Below are 22,465 nucleotides of genomic sequence, written 5' to 3' on the forward strand. Positions count from 1 at the left end.
CGACGACATCGGAACGCCCCCCGGTGTGTCACAATCGTCTGGGCCTCCGCAGTCTGGTCATCCACCCGTAATTGCTGGTATGCTTGGGCCAGGTCCAATTTGGCGAAAATTGAACCCTGGCCCAAGGAGTGCAGCAGATGCTGCACAACGGGGACAGGATAGGCGTGTCCCAAGAGAGCCTTATTTAAGGTCGCCCGGTAGTCTGCGCATATGCGGATCGAGCCATCCGCTTTAATGGGCGTCACAATAGGTGTCTCCCACCGTGCAAATTCCACCGGTTCTAAAACCCCTTGTGAGATCAACTTATCCAATGCTGCATCCACCCTTGCCTGTAATGCGAAAGGCACTCTGCGTGGTTTCAATCTCCGAGGGGGAATCCTGGGGTCAAGGCTAAACGACACCGGGGGCCCGGTATAACATCCTAACTTGCCATCGAAAACGGATGGAAATTCCTGGATTAGCATGTCCAATTCAGATGAGCGGATGGCATGCACCCCTTGCAAAGTGAGCCCCAACGCCTGGAACCAGTTTAATCCCAGCAAACTGGGCAACGGAGCTTCCACGACAATTAGAGGCAGGCGGCCAGAAAAGTTCTTAAAATTAACACAGAAACGGCCACACCCCACGACGGCTATTGGTTTTCCTTGAAAATCTTTCAACTGTAATTGACAAGGGGAAAGACGGCTCTTGGCCATCCGCGGTACCAGTCTTTTGACAGTGCTCCAGGACACGATAGAATGGGCGGAGCCAGTGTCCACCTCCATCATGCACGGCTGGCCCTCGATATATACTGTCACATTAATCTTGCGATAGGCAGCCCCAGGTGGATCCGGATGTACCATGTAAATTCCCCCTTGTTCTCGATTCCAGGAAGGGCGACCGCCCGGATCGGCTGCTCTTCTGCCAGGAACTCGACGACTGGCCCTGGGGGGGGGAGGGGGCATCTCCGCAGGTCTAGGCGCTCTGCACACCCTCGCAATATGGCCCCGGCGAGCACATCTGCGACAGACCACGTCTTTCAATCGGCACGTATTACTAGAGTGACTACCCCCACAGCAACTGCAGTTTCCCCTCAGCTGCCTGGCTTGCCCAGCAGGGCGCTGCACATCTCTAATTTGATCCACCTCTGGCTCCACACTGGAATCGTATTCATCGCTCCCCTCAGTCGCATTGTAGTTAATGGGCTCGCCTTTAGGCTTGGCGGTCTGTTGTCCCCGGGGCAAGTCAGCTAGGGACAGGGCAGCTAGCTCCGCGGCACACGCTTCATCAAGGGCTTCTTGAAAGGATAACTCAGGCTTGGCAATGAGGCGTCTTTTAAGGTGCTCGTCTCTCACCCCACTGACTAATCTGTCCAACAAATAATCGTCCAAGTCCACAAATTGGCAGTGTCTGGCCAATTTTCGTAGCGCCGCAACGTAGTGACTAATTGACTCCCCCTCAGCCTGATCCCGATGGTAGAAATGTTGGCGGCGAGCGATGCGTGACGGAGCTGGAGCGTAGTGTTTTTTTAATTTTGACATGAACTCTTCCCATGTCCCCGCATGAATTGATTGTGGAGCCATGAGGGTCATAGCCGTTTCAAACATTTCTGAGCCACAGAAGCTTAAAAAATAGGCTCGCTTCCTCTCGCTAGACAACTCCCTGTAATCATTTGCTATCAGGAAGCAGTCAAATCTGGCTACAAACGCCTCCCACGATTCCATCGAGGGGTTAAATGGGGCAAAGTTGTTTGAGGACGCCATTCTCCACCCCCTCTTATTCAAGTGTCAATTCTCTGGCTCCCCGTTACCGCCGGGCACTTCAAAACCTCGGAAAGCCTCACTTCCTCTTTTCACTGCCTCCAGCCGGCATATCCCACCTTCGTCGCCACTAATATGTTCCGGCCGAAGATGAACGATTCTGAGGCGAACAGGAACAGCAACAGTAATGTTTATTCAACTCTCTTCAATATACATAACATGCCTACAACTCCCGCGCTTGACAGCTCCCTTTTATACCCGGAGCTGTCATCTTCCAACCAATCAGAGAATAGGTAGTAACTAACTTGGCCACTAGGGACCGACTGTATTTGAATATTCAACAGTAATATTAACCCTTATAGTGCACATCCCAAGTATATGTCAGCATACTGCATGCTCTTGGTTGGTGAGATGCAGGCAGCACTATGTTGAGTTGCACAGTATTATCCTGGATACAGACAATGGGGTAAAACTACAGTATGCTTTACTTGAATATGTGGACTATAAAGCTGTTACAGTATGTATTTAGGATCATTGGCATATGTACCATGGTAATCGTGTATATTGCATTCCAGTGAATGGTGATAACAGAAGTAACAGAGATGAGTTTGGGGAAAAATTACTTAAGTGAGATAAATAGGTGGGTGGGAATGAGAAGAGTATTCATAAAATTTGGCTAGGCTTTTGGTCAACAAATGAGTGAGAATTATAACAGATGAATTTCTGCTTAGAAAAAGATCTACTGATATTTCAAACTTATTTATTTATTTTATTATATTTATATGCTGCCCTTCTCCCAAAGGACTCGGGACGGCTCACAAAAATTAAAACGATGAAAACAATAAAAATGACTATTAAAATAAATTAAAATCTCCCAATTAAAATCACCTTATGATTTAAAACTTATGATTTACATATAAAACTTATGATTTAATCATGCCCATTGATAAGTATACATGGCAAACATGTACAATTGAAAGACCTGAAGGACTAGGTTAGGGACAGATTGTGTTATGAATATATATGTGTGTGTGGTGCTAGGAGTTAATAACAATTTGATGCTGCATAATTGACCAGTCAAATGTCCTGCTTAATGAATAATACAATATTGATGCGAGAATAAGACAAATATATGTATGATGTTCTTTTCCTCTGCTTAACAAATAATAACCTCTGTATAAATAATTCTTGTTGTGACATTAGGGGTATGTTGCGAATATATATAAGTTTTTAAATGCAGATGATGTTATGCTATTGCTAATAATACAAATTCTTTGCAGTAAATGTAAGGCAATGACAGCATATATCTGAAAATAAATATAATTAACCCAAAGACTAAGGTAATAATTAAGGTAATTGACTAAGGTAGAAAATTGAATTATTTGAAGTTGTACATAAATAATCAAACTAATGTTATTTTTTGTGTATTTGGATGGAATGGCTGTATGTTTCTGCCCACTTTGTTAGATAGTACTGAAAGTTGGTTACGTTAGAAGAAACATAAAAGTAAATAGCTATTTACTTGGCTTCCTCTGCCATGTGGGGATATCCCCACATAGCAGAGGAAGCCAAGGAAGACATACATCTGTGTATTTTCTCAGGAGTTTAAAAGTTCAGTATTACTGATCTTCAATAGTAGAGTATATTTATTCCTTCAACTGTACATTTTAAAAGCAACGATATGGACAGTCTCTCCTCTGGCAATACTATCTCCAGCCCATATCAACCTGTTAAGAAAAAGCTATTAAAAGCCTGTATATAATCAAGGGTGCTGTTGGATGTTTGAAAACCTCTAGATTTTCTTAGCATGTTGAACTGTATTTTCCTACTGAATCATCCTTGCAAATGAACTAGCCAAGGTTGGGGTTAATGGTTTCTTTTGTGACATCGATTACAGACAGTTAATATGATTATTTCTCCATATTTCTTAATGTTCCCTTTTTCTTGCACTAAAATTGATGATTTGGCAGCACCTTTGGAAGGACAGTGGGAGTTGTTTCTGAAGCTTTGACAGGGGCTGCATATGGCCTGGGCCTTAAACAGTGAAATCTAGATATACGAGAAGTGGGGAAGATTTTTTTTTTCCTGAAGAGAAAAAGCACTTCCTCAGCATAACGGACTCTGGAGACATTGTAGAGCCTAGGAGAAATTTGACAACACAGGAAATAAAGTTTATCAGAAACTACAGATATTTATAAACTTTCAAGCAGCAAATTCATCAGCTTGGAAACATGGCTCTGGAGGATTGCTGCCTTAACATACAGCTGCAAAAGCAAGATGCATATGGAATTCATGAATTGAGAATGTTTTTAGGAATCATACAATAAGCCCATGTGGATATTTAGTTCAACTGCTGAACAGTAAATATGCCATTGAAGGACAAATTACATGTAGTCCTCAATTTATGACCATAACTGAGTCCAACATTTCTGCTGCTAAGCAAAACAGTTCAGTGACTTTTGCTCCATTTTACGACTTTTTTTGCCATAGTTGTTAAGTGAATCTGGCTTCCATTTTAAAACATACTGGTTGAAATATGTTTTATATAAGTCAACTTAATTAATTAGTTGCTAAGAAAAATTTAACCTGAAAGGTGACATTTAATTTTTAAACAAAGTTAGCAATTAAGGCTGTTAGAACTGCATTGTGTTTAGCATTTGTAGATTTCCCTGACAATCTTATGCCGTAGGTAAATAAATAAATAAAAATTTAAATTAGTAAGTAACCATGACAATTAGGCTTGTGTTTGCTCATTTTCTGATCTCACAAGATTTCATCTTCATGTAATAGATATTGATGAATGTGCCACTGGCAGAGCAGTTTGTTCTTTCAGTCGAAGATGTATCAACACATTTGGAAGTTTTTATTGCAAATGCCAGATTGGATATGAACTGAAACACCTGAATGGCAGATATGACTGTGTAGGTAAGGATTAAATTTGCTTCTGCCTATATTATGGGAAGACTGATACATCTTTAACTGATGCCAGAAGTCCCTTCAGATTTTTATTTTATTCAGAATTTCTGAATTTATTCAGAAGTTATGTAATAACTGATGACAATAAAAAGTAAAATCTCAGAAGGAACTTCCATTAAGGAGGGCTGTACATGAACAAAAAAGAATCGTATTTTTATAAACACAAATTAAGGGAAACTCTCATTCAAACATGGGAGGAAATTAGGAAACGATTTTATGGGAAAGTACCATATTGGCTCTCAATCATGAAGGCCCTGACCGCCTCAAATAAAAGGGATATTCTAAAATTTGGCACGTATAAAGACATATTAGACGACAATGGAATTCTTAAGTCTCGGGAAATATTAGGAAACTTAGGCTTTAGTTTAGATTGGTGGAGCTATCTACAGATAAGCTCAAGATATCAAAAAGATAGGGATCAATTTGGTATAGAGAGGAAATATAACAATTTGGACAAAATTATACTGGGGGCTGAAAAAAAAATGTTAGTGAAATTTTACAATCTGTTACTAGGCGAGGACAGGGCAGAAGGAATAGCCAGAAATCAATTAAATATTTGGGAAAAGAACATTGGTTATAAATTAAACTTCAATGATTGGGAGGAGGCCTGGAATAGAAACTACAATTTGACTAAATCAGCAACCTATAGGGAGAATCACTATAAAATTTTCCATAGATGGTATCTAGCGCCAGCTAGATTAGCAAAAATATTTCCCAATGCCTCAGCAACATGTTGGAAGTGTGGAAAGGAGGTTGGTACCTTCTTTCATATGTGGTGGTCCTGCCCCGAGACAAAAAAGTTTTGGATAAAAATACGAAACTGGTTACAAGAAATAGTGGAAGAAGAAATAGAATTATCCCCTGAGATCTTTTTATTAGGAATGATTGGAGAAGGATTTTCTAAAGATAAGAGACATCTTATAATACATGTTACAACAGCGGCCAGAATAACTTATGCAAAATATTGGAAAGATAAATCAATTCCTCCAGAGATAATAATAATAAATAAAATCCTAGAGTGCGCAGAAATGGTAAAATTAACAAATGATCTTAATAATGAAGAGAACTCAAAATTCAATGCAATATGGGAAAGGTGGTACCAATGGTGGAAGAATAGAATGAGATCGTAAGATTACGTTTATTGTTTAATAATGGTAGATTTGAATGCATTAGACATGCTTATAATGTAAATATGTAATTACATGACACCTCAGAAGTTAGCAGAGATTCGATGTTTTGTTTTGTAAAAATTTTAAAAACTAATAAAGTATATTTACCAAAAAAAAAAAAAAAAGTAACCATGACAATTAGGCTTGTGTTTGCTCATTTTCTGATCTCACAAGATTTCATCTTCATGTAATAGATATTGATGAATGTGCCACTGGCAGAGCAGTTTGTTCTTTCAGTCGAAGATGTATCAACACATTTGGAAGTTTTTATTGCAAATGCCAGATTGGATATGAACTGAAACACCTGAATGGCAGATATGACTGTGTAGGTAAGGATTAAATTTGCTTCTGCCTATATTATGGGAAGACTGATACATCTTTAACTGATGCCAGAAGTCCCTTCAGATTTTTATTTTATTCAGAATTTCTGAATTTATTCAGAAGTTATGTAATAACTGATGACAATAAAAAGTAAAATCTCAGAAGGAACTTCCATTAAGGAGGGCTGTACATGTTTCAAAAATGATTTTATAAATATGGCTTGGAAGATGCATAAGCAAGCACAGCCTGTCTTAAAACAGATACATCATTTTTCTGGCTTCCAAACAAACCTGAATACAAACATGGTGGATTTAATGAATTGCATTAAAATAGTCTGTTTCAATGCAACAGCATTATGTTCCAAATCATACACAATGCTGCAACTGCTGTGCTTCTGACTAGAGGTGTTAGCCACACAATATTCCCACTTCCCTGTGGAAAATAGACCTCTCTGTTGTAATCAGAGGTAGAAAATGCCAAAATTACACAGAAAACTTCAGTTATCCATAGGTTTGATGAGTTAAAGCTCTCTTCTACATAATGGAGAAACATTTGCCACATTCTGAATCATAATGCTTTGAGTAACTGAAATCTACTAGATAGTAGGATGTCCAGCAGTTGTTCAACAAATATGTTTAAAATCAATAGCTGCAAATTATTTCTCTTAACAAAAATATATTATGCAATCTGGCTTTGTTTGGCTGATAAGTGAACTTGGATTTTGCTATGAATAGGACTTAAACCTGATATTTAGCAGTTGTTGAGATTTTTTAAAAAATGGTTTTCCCATATCTTGTAGAAAACTTACTTAAACAGATGTTTCTATGAATTACTAGCATTGTCCTTAAATCAAGGTTCACATTGTGCATTTTTCTCCTGCCTCTGGAATAGTGGGCTCAAAGTTTTCCACTCTGAATTAGATGAATGTTTGGCACCTGTCCCTCATTACTGTAAGAATCTGGGCCAGGAATAGCCATAGGTCATGGTTAAAAACAAGGCACGAAGTACAGTAAATACAGAAAATCCCCCAGGTACAAAGGTTTATTTAGCAAATTTTCACAAGAATAAATTTATTCAGAAAGGGTACTTATGTTAGAAATTCAAAACTGCGATCAAAAAGTAGCCATGTGACTTGGATTCAGTCACTGTTGCAGCAGCGGCTATGAAGCTGGCATTTTTTTTTGTCCCTGGTCACATGGCCAAGATCCGGTGATTTTGCAGCTGGCTCGGCAGCGAGTTTCTTTTAGTTTTTGGTGGCTTTTTTGGTGCTGTGTGGGCTTGAGGACTAGTGCTAGAATTGAGTACTAGAATTGCTTCTATAACTATTTTAAAATATTCTTTTTTTGTTATTCTATAGTACTGTATTGTTTGTAAGCACTTTGGGAACTGCTCTGCTTTTTAAGTACTATACTTCGCAAACTATTGTGCTTATAAGTTAAGGTGACCAGATTTTAACATTGGTAAAGAGGGACATTGTGGGCGTGGCTTATTTTGTGGGCGTGGCTAGCTGGCCATGTGACTGGGTGGGCGTGGCTAGCTGGTCATGTGACCGGGTGGCCATGGCTGTGTATAGGGTAAGGTGAACAGATTTTAACATTGGTAAGAAGGACACCATTGTGGGCGTGGCTTATTGTGTGGGTGTGGCTTGGAGGCCATGTGACTGGGTGGGCGTGGCTAGCTGGTCATGTGACCGGGTGGCCATGGCTATGTGTATAGGGACTACTCAGAGGGCTGAAAAAAGTCATTTCTGACAGGTCCTCGCACTTTTGACTGGTCCTCACACTTATGACCATCCTCACATTTATGCCCATGCAGCATTCTTAACAACCATGTCACTCATTTCACAACTGCTTCTCTTCACCATGGTGATAAGACTGGGCAAAAAATGTAAAATGTGAGGACAGTCGTAAGTTTGAGGACTGGACAAAAGTGCGAGGACCAATCAAAAATAACTTTTTCAGCCCTCTGAGTCGTCCATATGCACAAAAGGACTAACCAGAGGGCTGAAAAAAGTCATTTCTGACAGGTCCTCGCACTTTTGACTGGTCCTCACACTTATGACCATCCTCACATTTATGCCCATGCAGCATCCTTAACAACCATGTCACTCATTTCACAACTGCTTCTCTTCACCATGGTGATAAGATAGGGCAAAAAACGTAAAATGTGAAGACAGCCGTAAGTTCAAGGACTGGTCAAAAGTGTGAGGACCAGTCAAAAATAACTTTTTCAGCCCTCTGAGTAGTCCATATGCATAAAAGGATACAGCAATAGAGAGGGATGAAGGAAGGGAAGGGAAATTAGAGTAGGAGTGAGGGTAAGAGGGGGAGGAAGAGAGGAGGAGAAAGAGAAAGGAAGAGGAAGTAGGGAGGAGAAGAAGAGGGGGGGAAGAGAAAGTAAGAAGGAAAGAAAAGAGAGCGGTGGTAGGTTTGAGGAGAAAGATTGCTGTACAATAAAAAAGATGAAAGGGAAGAAAGCCAACCCCAAACAAATATAAAGATATTAAGATAAAGAATGAATGGTTAAACTTTAAAGAATAAAAGAGAACAAATATGAATAAATAGCAGTAATTAGAAACACACATACAAACATACAATTTATTTTCTTTGAACAGAGTATTTGGCTGGTTCACAAATTTAAACAGTGTTTAGTCACTTCAATTAAATTTACAATTTCTATATTTCCTTTTTGCCATATTTATTCCTCATCTATTTTTTTAAAAAAACCAATATTACCCTTCATCCTCATCTCTAATCTTAATCAAATTCAATTTTTCCCTTCTATTCTATATTATACCCCTTCCCATTGTCATCTATTTTTATATCCATCCTCACATTGTTTAATTATGTAATTATGTAATACAGTTGTTTAATACAAATTCAACATTTTAATATAAATCAATTAGTTATAAAACTATCTTTTTTGTATATTAATCAATATGAATATGAATATTCCAATTATTTCCATGCAATCCAATTTCTTACAATCAATTAATTATATTTACCAATAATAATAAACCAAATAATTTCCCCCATATATTCCTCTGAACCACAACTTAACCATTTCTGCTTTCAACACAATATACAATTAATAGTATCTCAATTATTACAATTCCCTAGTTAAATACAGCTTTTTTTTCTTTTGTGTTTTAAAATCTTGAACTCTCCTCCTAAATTTCCCATTGTTTGCAGTTTTTCACCTACCTTTTTTGGGGAGGAAAAATAAAAATAAAAATAAATCTCTCTCTGCCTCATTTTGTCACGTTGCACCAAAGATCCTGGTTTCGGTTTCATTTCTGCAGCTTAGCTAGGGGAAAAAAAAACTGCTTCAGGAACTCTTTACACTGATTGCCTGTAGGGCGGCCCTTTGAAGCCCCGGGCAAGAGTTTAAACAGTTTTTTTTTCTTCTAGCCATCAGCTGGGGCTCAAGAGGCAGCGGGACTCAGGAGGCAGAATGAAAAATCTGGGACTTTTTTGAAATGCCGCGGGACGTGGGACAAATTGCTAAAAATCGGGACTGTCCCGCCAAAAGCGGGACGTCTGGTCACCTTATTATAAGTACAGTACTTTGCAAAGATAAAGTTTGTTTGCATTTGCCTTGAAACTGCTTGTAGAAATGCTAGCCAGCATCTACACAAAGCATTCTATAACAATGTTTCCTTGCTTTTATTTTGGAGATTAGTGTATATTATTGTAATTTGTAGGTTTTAAATTTAGATTGCCTCCAGAAGTTGTGGGTTCCCCCTCAGTGGAAGCTTTTAAGGAGAGACTGGATAGGCATTTATCAGAAATACTCTCTTGTGAGAACAGTGGGTTAGATTAGATCAGTGACGGCGAAACTTTTAGGCACAGAGTGCCCAAACCTGAAGGCGCATGCACACCAGAGCACCAGAAACTTGATGACCAGCTGGCTGGCGTGCATGCGTACCTCAGAAACCCAACAATCAGCTGGCCGGAGGGCATGCGTGCCTCGGATACCCGACGACCAGCTGACTGAGCTGGGGCAATGGCGCACGTGCCCACAGAGAGGGCTCTGCTTACCACCTCTGGCACATGTGCCATAGGTTCACCATCATGGGACTAGATGATCTCAAGTTCCATTCCATCTCTGTTACTGTTGCAAGCCAAGAGTTCTGTAAAACCCCTTCCCCACCTCCCTCTGAGTGCCTGATTGGAGATGCTAATGGCAAGTGATTTTTTTTTAAAGCAACTGCAATTGGAGAGTTCTGTAAATTACACCCCCTCCCCCAGCTGTCTGAAGAAGCTTGAGCTGATTAGCAGCAAATGTTTTTTTTTTTTTTTTTAAAGCAACTGCAAACGGAGAGCTGTGCGAGCCTGCTTGGAGGCAATTTAGTTCCTCAGCCCAAGGCTGTACCAGAAATGGCTGATAGGTGGCTGGAAAGCCTCTCAGTTCAGTTAAGGATGGCAGCGATCAATTAACGAATGGGAGGAAATAGTAAGTCAGATCTTTGTTTATTTAATGAGCCATTTGAGTCAGTTAATGAATTTGATTTTAAAAATTTGTAAAATTGAGTCTGATTCATTTGATGAATTTTTTGACTTATGAACCTAATGGGCAGGCTCCATTAGGTTTGTACCTTCAGAACTACCTGTATACAGTAGGTGGGAAAAGTGCACCTAAATATTTATAAAAATGGCTTTCAGGGTTTTTTTTAGACCAATGTATAAATGTATAAATCATGTTAGTACTGGAAGAGCAAAATATCTATGACACTGTAGGAAGTTAGCACCCACCCCTTTCCTAGAAGAATTAAATATTTTAGGAAATATTAAAAAGGCAGAATATTATGTTTCCCTGGATGAGAAATGGAGAAGCATATTTTAAAAGACAAAGCAGCTCTCACCTTCTTGCCCCCCCCCTTTGTCAATGGGCCAGAGGCAGAAACTCAATCTTTGTCAATGGACCATCATCTGCAACACAATAGGACCCATCCAGCAACAGAAACTAACACAATAGAACTCATCTAGCAACAGAAACTCACCACATGGCACCTGGGAAGATTACATCAGCCAGCAAGGCTAGCTAAGACCCCTACCCCCTGGGAGTCTGACAACCGATCAGGATACTCTTTCTGGGCCCCAGGAAGTTCAAAGCCAGAGAGGGTATAAAACCTGGGGACTCACTGCGTCTCGGCCCCTTTTCTGTTCAGGAACTCAAACCATGTGATCCTGTCCACCTTTAAACCATCTTTCCAAGAGGTCTCCATGTTTCCAGTTTCTTTTTCCCCACTTGGAGCTGAACCCAGAAGGATATTTCTTCTAACAACACTTATTCATCTTTAACATGCAATGGAGATTATAATCTGTAAAAAGCTATTACGTGTACATGTTATTTGTAGACTTCTCATAGGCATCTTCATAACTACTCCAAGGAAGTTTGTACTTGCTGAGCACTAAATGAGGAAAACTATAGAAAGGTAAGGACTAGTATTTTATTAAAGGAGAAGTTAACAGTAACAACAACCAGCATTTCATATCTGTATGCAAGAATTAGCTGTATCTTTTCACAGTGTAAAAAAACTGCTTTATTTTCAATTTCCAACTTCAGTAATACATTTTACTTAACATTTCCCTTTTTAGATATAAATGAATGTATAGCAAGTACACCAAAATGTAACTTGTATGCAGAATGCCTGAACATTCAAGGTTCCTTCAAGTGTAAATGTAAACTGGGCTATAGAGGCAATGGTTTTGAATGCTCAGGTAAGTTGAAGAACAGTGGTATGTGTATGTGTATATATATATATATATATATATATATATATATATATATATATATATATATATATATATATATATATATGTGTGTGTGTGTGTGTGTGTGTGTGTGTGTGTGTGTGTGTGTGTGTGTGTCTTTTTCTTTTTCGTAGGCTTTTATGTGCACATTCTTTCTAGCCAGGTTTTACCTACGTAAACTAAGTTGTTCTGCAGCCCTGGTTCTGTGAAATCTCATTCACAAGCTTCTGGGCTTTTTTTCTGTTGACAAACTGCAACTCTGTGTTGCTCTCTGGGAGACTCAGATAGCTATTTCTGCCTTTTAAGGCGTCGTCAGTGAGCCACACCCACTTCTCAGATATCCTCCCTGTAAAGGTACAATGTGTCTTTTTCGTAGGCTTTTATGTGCATATTCTTTCTAGCCAGGTTTTACCTACGTAAACTAAGTTGTTCTGCAGCCCTGGTTCTGTGAAATCTCATTCACAAAACAGTGAAAACAGTGGGTTAGAGCCCATACAAAGACATTAAAGGAATCAGCTCAAGCAAAATGAGTTGGCTGTTGTTTTTGGTTTTTTTACATTTTTTGAGCTCCAAAATTAAGAGGACAACACTGGGATCAGGTTTTCCTTTACTGAAAGAGTAAACTAGATTATTCTATTTGTATTACTTCTCTCCTATGCCTCCTATTGGGGTCCTAAGCCATCGGGTCTTTTGAAGGCATGAAAGTTGAGCCTCAGGGTGCTTGCTTCCCCAGCCTTCACCAACAAATCGCTTTTATATTGCCTATGAAATATAAAAAGCAAAGTTCAATCATTGGGAAAGTGTTTTTTCCCATTTCTTCTTCAGGGGATTACTAGAAAATGCAATCCTCTTGTGGTTATATAATCTTGCAAGTGCACAAGAACTCAATAGAGAAATTCCTGGGAAGGCAATTGCTGTCTTTGAAATTGATATGACCCCACCCCCAGCCTGGGACTTTGTTAAAAAGCTCGTCTATTGCTAATTAATTTTAGTAAATTGCAGCTCTGCTCAGTTATTTGGATTACTGTATCATATATGCAAGAAAAAGAGAGGACTGTAAAGCACTGTGAAACGGTATATAAGTCTAAGTGCTATTGCTATTGCTAAAAAAGGAAAACAAGGAATAGATCTGCAAAACATAAAAATAGCCTAGAGCAATTATCTTGGGTACATTTTATACTAGAGAGGGTTATCTACAAAGTTGTTTAGAAATGGCCTTAATTTCCTGCTAGGTGCTATCTTTTTCTTTGTTTTACAATTGGCTAGCAATGTATAAGGATCTTGGTTTGGGGTTCAATCTCAGGTCTATATGGAAATATTCTGCTTCACTGGTCAAACGTTATTTGTGGACTTGTTTATTAAAGCACTGGAGATTTATCTTCTTGATTGCTAAGAACAGATTTGTTGCAAATTAGGGTTTCCTGTTAACTTCTCATCATATCCTGAGCAGAGATTCAATGAACTGTCTGTTAAATTACAGTATTTTTCTTATAATGAGGGATGCGCTGGCTCGGTGGCTAAGATGCTGAGCTTGTCGATCGAAAGGTTGGCAGTTCAGTGGTTTGAATACCTAGTGGTGCGTAACGGGATGAGCTCCCATTACTTGTCCCAGCTTCTGCCAACCTAGCAGTTCAAAAGCACGTAAAAAATGCAAGTAGAAAAATAGGGACCACCTTTGGTGGGAAGGTAACAGCGTTCCATCCACCTCTGGCGTTTAGTCATGTGGGCCACATGACCATGGAGACATCTTCCGACAGTGCTGGCTCTTTGGCTTTGAAACAGAAATGAGCACCGCCCCCTAGAGTCAGGAATGACTAGCACATATGACCGAGGGCAGGGGTGAAATGCTACTGGTTCGCTCTGGCTCAGGCGAACCGGTAGTGATAAAAACTACCGGTTCAGGTGAACTGGTAGTAAAAAAATGCTTTAAAAAGTAAAAAAAGGTTCCGACGATCACAGCTGTGCCGCGTGATCATCAGAACTTTTTTTTTACTTTTTAAAAGCATTTTTTACTACCGGTTCAGGTGAATAGGTAGTAAAAAAATGCTTTAAAAAAGTAAAGAAAAGGTTCCAACGATCATGCGGCACAGATGATTGTCAATCAGCTGTGCTCGTGATTGTCGGAACCTTTTTAAAAAAAATTTTAAAGCATTTTTTTTACTACCAGTTCGGGCGAATAGGTAGTAAAAAATGCTTTTAAAAAGTTTTTTTTTTAGTTGGCCACGCCCACCCTGTCACATGACCCGCCCCACCAAGCCATGCCCACAGAACCAGTAGCAAAAAAATTTGCATTTCACCACTGTGCAAGGGGAACCTTTACCTTTACCTCTTATAACATCTCTCTCTCAGAAAAAGAATTCAAGTGGACTAAACATTAACATTATATTATATAAGAGCCTTGATAGTACAGTGGTATACGCACCCTGTTATTAACACAGCTGCCTGCAATTTACTGCTGGTTCGAATTTCTCCAAGGCTCAAGGTTGACTCAGCCTTCCATCCTTTCTAAGGTAGGTGAAATGAGGACCCAGTTTGTGGGGGCAATAAGCTGACTTTGTATAAATATACAAAAGTATGAAGGCTATTGCTTAACGCATTGTAAGCCGCCCTGAGTCTCCGGAGAAGGGCGGCATATAAATCAAATTATATATATATATAATATATATATTATATACCTGGCTAGAAGAAAAACACACATAAACCCTACGAAGAAGTAAGAAAATTGATACTGTGCCTTTACAGGGAGGATATGGGTGTGGCCTACTGATGACAGCTAACGAGCTAGAAATGGATCTATTTAGGTCTCCCACCTAGCAGTTAGAGCTTGCTAGGTGTTAGAAAGGAAAAAAGCCCAGAACCGAGTAGATGTGATTCTACTGAGGAATTTAAAGTAACTATTAACATAACATTGGCATGTAGACATCTGGATAAAAGAAATTTGAATATATTATCCATAAGATGGGCAGATGCATTTGTTTTTATTCAGGTTTTCTCTTCCTAAAAACTGTAGTTAATGCTTCATACAATGAATACAGTATTACTAATCAATAATATTGAATCCATACTACTACTACTACTGAAACTGAAATGTGGAAAGCCATGCTATTGTTTCTCTCATATTAAATTTTGAATACTGCATATTAGACTTTTTAAAAACATAGAAGTATATGCTCATTTTGATTTTATATGGGTAATTAATATTTTCCTTCATAGTTACAATTTAAGTCAAAAGAAGAACATAAGAAATATTCAAAAATAAGTTACAGAAAACACTACCATCTCTGTCTTTTTTTTTCATCCATATTTGAACTACAGACATCAGGATTTTAGAGAAATTGAGGTGTCCCAATGTCAGATTGTTCCAAATTCAAGATGGAATGGTTTTACTATGTGTGTGATAATTTGGACACCTTTTGTTATTTCTTTTTTCCTAGTTGCTCATGAAAATTCAGTGAAAGCAATTCACAGAATGTCTGGCATTACCAAAGAGAAATTCAAGAAACTGCTTCTTTACAAGAAAAGTGCAAAAAAGCATGATGACATAAAAAATACAATCCCAGCATCTAAAGCTCATGTGAGTCCTTTAGATTATGAAGATGACTTGTATCCAGAGAGTACCTTCAGTAAATGGGGGGAAAGCACTGAAGAAATCAGAAAAGACAGAAAAACAATAGAACAAGAAAGTGTTGAAGAAGAAGGAGAAATTGAATACCTCAAAAACCAGACTGTCCATGAAAAGAAACTCAGGGGAGATGTATTTTGTAAGTGTTACTTTATCCCCCCAAATCCATGTTTATGGCAGTTTTTGATAGCACTCGTCCAATAAATTAAAGGCAAAGGACTTTAAACATAAAATTGGTTAATAGATCCTACCAAATAAGAGAACACAATATTATGCCTTTATTATATATTACATTCGTTAAATCTCATATAAGTTAGTATTTTGTACTCTAGAGCAGGGGTCCCCAACTCCCAGTCTGTGGATGGGGCCAGTTGGGAACCAGGCTGAGGGAGCAGCGGGCTTCATTTGTGCATGCATGGGATTAGGTTGCATGCATGAAACCATCTTCTACCCCTCCACCAGCCTCCATTGCCAGTCCATGGAGCCAGAAAGGTTGGGGACCGCTGCTCTAGAGCACTTCTCATATCCTAAGACTATAGCTATAATAGCCATTATGGAGTGGGGTGGGAATGGAGATTTTGCAGTATTCTTCCCTTGACCCACCCATCAAGCCACACCATGCCTACAGAACCGGTAGTAAAAAAAAATTGAATTTCACCACTGGAGCATAGAGAAAGTATTTATCTGGTGGTCTCCAAAAAAACAAAGACATCTTGGTCCTGCTTTCTCTTTTGTGCTGGTCATCTGGAAAAAAATGTTTAAGAGAGATGAATGTGATTAATGCCACCAGATAATGATGTGTGAGCCTGGCCTCTCAGATTTTTTAAATTTATTTCGTAAATTTATATGCTACCATTTCATATACATGAGGTTGCTCACTATTAGAATATAAAACAATTAACAATCAGAGTTTAAAATAACAAAAACAACATAAAAGTAGCAGCTGAAAACCTCACAACCACTCAAACAAGCCATGAATGATATGGGCTCACCCATCCTACCAGAGTCCCCGGCTTAATGGGAAATCCACATTTTAGTACCCTGTCCCAGACCAGCATGGTCAAGGCAAGTCTAATTTCTGAGGAGATGTTACTCCATTGAGTGCAGAAAAAGTTTTCTTCCTGGGTCCTGACACTGTCTCACAAACTGAATCTGGAGCATACCTATTCTGTCAGACAGGATGGGTAGACACCACTGGAGAGATGGTCCCTTGAGTAATCTGGGCCTGACCCATGAAGGGACTTAAAGGTAACCACCAGCATCTTGAATTGCACTCAGAAGCATACTGATAGCCAGTGTAGCTTGTAGAGCACCATCTCATTGACTGAGATGGGCGACCATAGAAATCAAATAATATAAAATAAAATAAAATAAAATAAATAATAAAATAAAGCAAAACAAAACTGCAGCTTCTGAATATTGTTCATGGGCAATACCATGTAGAGCACATTGCTGTAAACTATCTAGGAATGACTAAGGCACGAATGCCTCCCACACCAACCCCCAAAGTTGGTTTAAAAGGATGCTATGATTGATGGTACTTATGATGACTCCCCTGGACGATTCCCCATATACCGCTCTAGATGTTAGCTCGGGAGGATGAACCAGTTCCTGGCATGTCAGGAGCTGATTTGATTGATGGCTCTGAGCAACCATCTGTGAGGGATTTGGCTGAAGCTCCAGATGGGGAAAATATGCAGCTGCAGCCAGTCAGTGAGGAAGAGGAGGAATTGCCTTCTGCAGCTGATCCAAGAACACATAGGGCAGAGAAGAGGCAAGAACAGAGTAATCAGCCAGACTACGTGAGTAGTCAGCCAGACTACTATTCACGAGAAAGCCTCACTCTTCTTGATGGGATGCACCCAGTGGTGGCACCCAGTGGTGGGTTGCTGCCGGTTCGGTTCTATAGAACTGATAGTAAAACTGACGGGAGGCTCCGCCCACCCACCACAACATTATCATGGGTAATCTGCAAATGCGCAGAAGCTTCTGCACATGTGCAGAAGTGCGAGAGAGAGAGAGAGAGAGAGAGCGAAGCGAGTGAGCGTGCTCCCGCTGCGAACCGCTAGTAAAGGTAAGTGGAACCCACTCCTGGATGCACTAATTTAGCACAGCAGACAGATGGAGGCGATGCTGGGAATAATGTTTTTGCTTCCTAGCTGTGGGTTTTCTGGTTGTTGTGATTCCTGCCTTGCTTTGGATTGATGCCATGTCTTGACTTGGATCATGCTTTGGAAATTCTGGACTTTTCTTGCCTCATGAATTCTCTTGTGTTGTGGATTTAAGTTTGCCTGGTGGATTTATTTTGATTGTGAAATTTTCAAGTGCCTTGTGGACTCTTTGGCCATTGCTCTGTGGTCTAGCATTGATCTGCTCATGGCCAGACTTAATTGGGACAATTCTGGGTTTTTTTGGTGAAGGGAATTGGTGGGGAATATTAATAAACTCACTAAACTACAGTTACGTGCATGTGTGAGTAAGAGGACATCACAGTACTAAAGTCACTGAGAAGTCAAGAAAATCAAGGACAGATGCACCACACCTGTTCCACTCCCTCCAGAGCTCATTCAAAAGTTCCTAAAAAGGGAAGGTTAGAAATTGGAAGAAAAATATCTAGTACCATGTGTCCAACAATGGCCTTTTGTAATGGCAAGGCTGAAACCTCTTGAGGATGAGGTGTACCACCACTTTCTTAACAGACATGGAACTAACCTTTTCTCAAAGAGGAATTAATCATAGCCAAGACCCAATCCCATGTCACTTCTGGGTCGCCTTAGCCAACAGGGAGAGACATACATCTAATACAGAGGCGGGCCTTGCTAACAGCCAACAGAACCTGCCTATTTCCTCAGGCCTATGAAGATCAAACTCTGCCTCAAGTGTACCCCAGCCTTGCATAACTTAAAAGGTTTGAATATAACCTTTGCAGATCTGACTTAGCTTCTTTGTCTGCAGAAATAACCAGGTCCTTCTATGGATCTCCCCTCTACATCATTCTACTATCCTCTATGATTGCAATTTGTTAGCTCCAATAGGTAGCCCAGACAGAAATCAACTCCATAGGATGATTAAATTACTTTTATTGAGATTGGCTATAATAAGAGAATCTTCCAAAGTTGATTGTGCTACACCTCTTCCTGTTTTTAGATCCATGCCCTCCAAGATTTGGATTTTCTCTAAACACAACAAACTGAAAGCATAATTTGTGTATAAATTCATAACAATGATAATGATTGGCAGACTTATTTGATGACTTGCACACTACACTTGTTTCCATTTTTAAAACCGTGCTGAATAATTTGCAGATAACTGAGTTGGTCCATTGCACAAAGCCATAAAGGTTTATTTACAATTGCACATACATTCTGTGATGAGTTTTCTTATATGCTTTTTCTGTTATTCTTCATAATGTGAAATTTTCTGTTGGAAAATGTGTGTGTGTTTAGCATTGATAATAATAATGTATCCTTTAATAAATTGGACAAAGAAGCTGCTGTTTTTGGTCCTCACATAGCATACAAAAAAATTCCAGACTTAAAAGAAAACATACAAGGTGAGCAAATTTTAATTTAGGAGGTAAGTTTTGATCTGCTAAAGTTTGGTTTAATTTTATTAAAATTGCTTTAAATGATCTTGTCATGTATCACATTTATCAGAGATAATCTGATACAGCTATTTAAGGATTAGCAAAATTTTATTTGGATACGTTTATAAAATTTATATGCTTTTAAAAACAAGCTTCTAGTCATTTCCAAGGCTTTCTTCAGTTTCATAATTATCACTTGGTTTGTAAGGTATCAGGTTGGTGACAACTGACTAAATCTTGTGCTTTCTTCAAGATATACCACTGGTATATTTAATTCTATCTTTTTGTCTGTCATTTCACTTTTTACCTGTTGAACTTTCTATTAAAAATATTCCTGAAAATGTAAAATCAGTTTTGTTTTGTTTTGTTTTGTTTTGTTTTTAAAAAAAGACTGCTTTTGAAAGTATATCCTTCCTTTGGTTCATTGCATGTTATTCTATGCAAAAATAAATACAAAAATAAAACCGAGCAAAAATATATTAAGCAAGCATCTATCTGAAATTGTGTTACTTCACATTAAACTGGTGTGGAGGTGGACAAACTTAAAATAAAAGTTTTAAAAAAATAATAAAATGCATGCATACTCTTTCATATTATTCATATTATGGTGCATGGCCTGAAGTTGTCATTGTGCAATCGATATATTCCTCTTCTTTTTTTTTTTGTTGCTTAGTTATATTTAAAAAATATTTTGGGATAATTATAAGCAGCCCATTTCAAGACAATGCACTTTGTTTCCAAAATCCCTAGTATAAAAGATTGAAGTAACCACTCCAATGCCAGCATGATTTGACCTAATGTGTCAAGTCCACCATCTTCAGCTTGGCACCCTGCTGGCATCCTGCCATCAAAGGACTAGGGGGCTGGGGGAGGGGAGAGAATCAATGGGCAGCAATAAACCTGTATTCATTTTTGTGAGTGAATTCGGGAGGGGAATGACAGTTAGGGGAAAAAAAACCAGATCACCATGGGATCAGTTTGTGCCAAGGCGTCTTCAAGGCCATTTGCCCTGAGTGTGGAAAGTTAGCAGCTGAAACACTCCAGTGATCCCCAAAAGTCCAGGCTGTATTGCATTGGCTGGTTTTGGACTGGTCGGGGGGTGGGGGGAGGGATAGGATTGAAGGAAATAGTTTTTGTCATTTTGTGCGGGAAACTCAGATTTTGCCTGACTTTACTGCAGCCAGCGTCTCTTAGTAAAAGTATCTTTTCTTCAACCAAATGGAGACGAGAATTTTTCTTCCCTAAGAGATCAGACTGGGGCTTGCTAAGATAAAGAAATCTGAGTTACATGAGATATGATTGCTTCTTATGCAACAGTATACTTTTATTTGGGGTTTATAGCATTTGTTACATTATAACAAATTGTAGGTAAAATTCTTTGACTATATTTTAAATTAAGTTTTATTGTTGCAGTTTTAGATTAATTTTTCTTGTCTTTCTGTCTCTGAACGTCAATCACTGTTTCTGGACATCACAGTTGTAGACTGCAGCTTTGGTCGAGGTTCTTGTGCTTGGCAACAAGATGCAGATGATGACTTTGACTGGAATCCTGCAGATCATGAGTTTGGTAATTAATTATGTCCTGATTTAATGAAGTATTCATTAGCAGGAAAATAAACCAGCTTTTATTCATAGGATTGGAGGCTTATTATCAAAACTTGGTACCATATTGAGTCTCTCTCTGGAAAGATTTCTAACTTATGAAGGAGTCCCTTGACCTACAACATATTTCAGATAAGAACATTCATCTAATCCAAACAGCTCTCCAGAGTCACAAACAGAATCTTTCAGTTCCTTGCTTTTTGATCTTATTTAACTGGAGATATCCGGGGTTGAATCTGATTTTATTTTATTTTTATTTATTTTTTTGCTTAAACAGCTGTGGCCTTTTACTTTTGGGAAGTAATAGCATTCAGGATGAAACAAATGTCACACTGTTTCCCCTTGTTGTAATTTTCCTTCTGTGTGTTTTTAGGTGATGGATATTACATGACAGTTCCAGCCTTCATAGGTCACAAGAGAGATGTTGGGCGTATGAAACTTCTTCTCACCCATCTGGAGCCAAAGAGCATTTATTGTTTGATTTTTAGTTATCAACTTACAGGAGAAAGGGTGGGAAAACTTCAAGTATTCCTAGGCAACACTACTAGCAGTCCTTCCTGGGAACAGAGTATGGGAAATGATGAACGATGGAGGATTGGACAGATTGAAGTGCACACAGGGGCTGAAACAGCTATGAATGTAAGCTAAAGGTTTAAAAAAACAGCTCTTGTCAGGGTTTTGCCTTATGTACAGAGTGCAACAGGGCTGGGTGTGTCAAATAAGTTGCATACTAGAAATGATCACTTGTAATTATTTGTATTTTGCTTTGCTATTCCTTAAAAGCTGAAAACTGTTATTCACAAAATAGCAAAAAAACAATTTGAAAATGATCTTCAGTAGAAAGATTGACTAAGTCAATTGCTACAAGAACAGAAAATAAATATGAATTATAATATGAGTAAATTGTTAATATTCATTATTTTGTGAGTGCTTTAGATCATGTGCTTTCTAAAATTTCATTATGAATGATTGTTAATGTAATCCAGATATTTAACTTGTGAAAGTATTCTTGATGACTGAGAGGAAAACCAATCAAAAGATTCAAAGACATTTAAGTGTTAGGACAAACTTCAGTTGTTATTCAGGGATACTTACATTGTATGAGATAATCATTTTTTTTCTTTTTTATTGATAGATAGTTCACACAGATTGTGGTATGCTTTTGAAATGCCTTAACATAGTATTGGAAACATTCCTACATGACAGCAGATTATTGTTTCAAGAAAAGAACAACAGTTTGTAGTTGTTGCCTATCTGGCTATCCCGCATAATTGCAGTAGCTGAATCTCAGAAGTACTGCAGCCATCATAGATAGCCTTGTGAAGATTGTGGAATTTCTTCACCCTCCTTTAGCAGAAGTTAACAATCTAAAATAGAGAAAGAGTCTCTACAACAACAGCTGCAACATTTATTATTCTGTTATCACATAAAATAATTGTAGTTGAATATGTAGGATTTAGATTCTTATAACAAATTAATAATGATGCAAAAGATAGTAAAATTCTATGGCTTCCATTTTATCTCATCCCTTATATAGATAGCATAATTTTATTAATCATTATTTTTTTTCTTCCTTTTATCAGGTCACTTTTGAGGCAGAACGTGGGAAAGGTAAAACTGGAGAAACTGCAGTTGATGTCATTCTACTATTTTCTAATTTATGTTCTGAAGACCTCTTAATGTTGGATATCTGA

General features: G+C 38.6%; 1 protein-coding gene across 1 annotated transcript in view; it reads left to right on the forward strand.

Annotated features, from left to right (window-relative positions):
• EGFL6 (EGF like domain multiple 6) overlaps positions 1–22,465 on the forward strand; it is a 32,935-nt gene extending 10,470 nt beyond the window's left edge. Inside the window, 7 exon segments of the mRNA XM_070943392.1 lie at positions 4,530–4,664; positions 11,806–11,928; positions 15,396–15,728; positions 19,071–19,136; positions 20,647–20,736; positions 21,145–21,410; positions 22,355–22,465. Of these exon segments, the coding sequence (XP_070799493.1) occupies positions 4,530–4,664; positions 11,806–11,928; positions 15,396–15,728; positions 19,071–19,136; positions 20,647–20,736; positions 21,145–21,410; positions 22,355–22,465 (1,124 nt within the window).

The sequence above is a fragment of the Pituophis catenifer genome, unplaced genomic scaffold (assembly GCF_029215685.1).
Source record: "Pituophis catenifer annectens isolate HBS135680 unplaced genomic scaffold, rPitCat1.0.hap2 SCAF_4, whole genome shotgun sequence".
NCBI lineage: Eukaryota > Metazoa > Chordata > Lepidosauria > Squamata > Colubridae > Pituophis > Pituophis catenifer.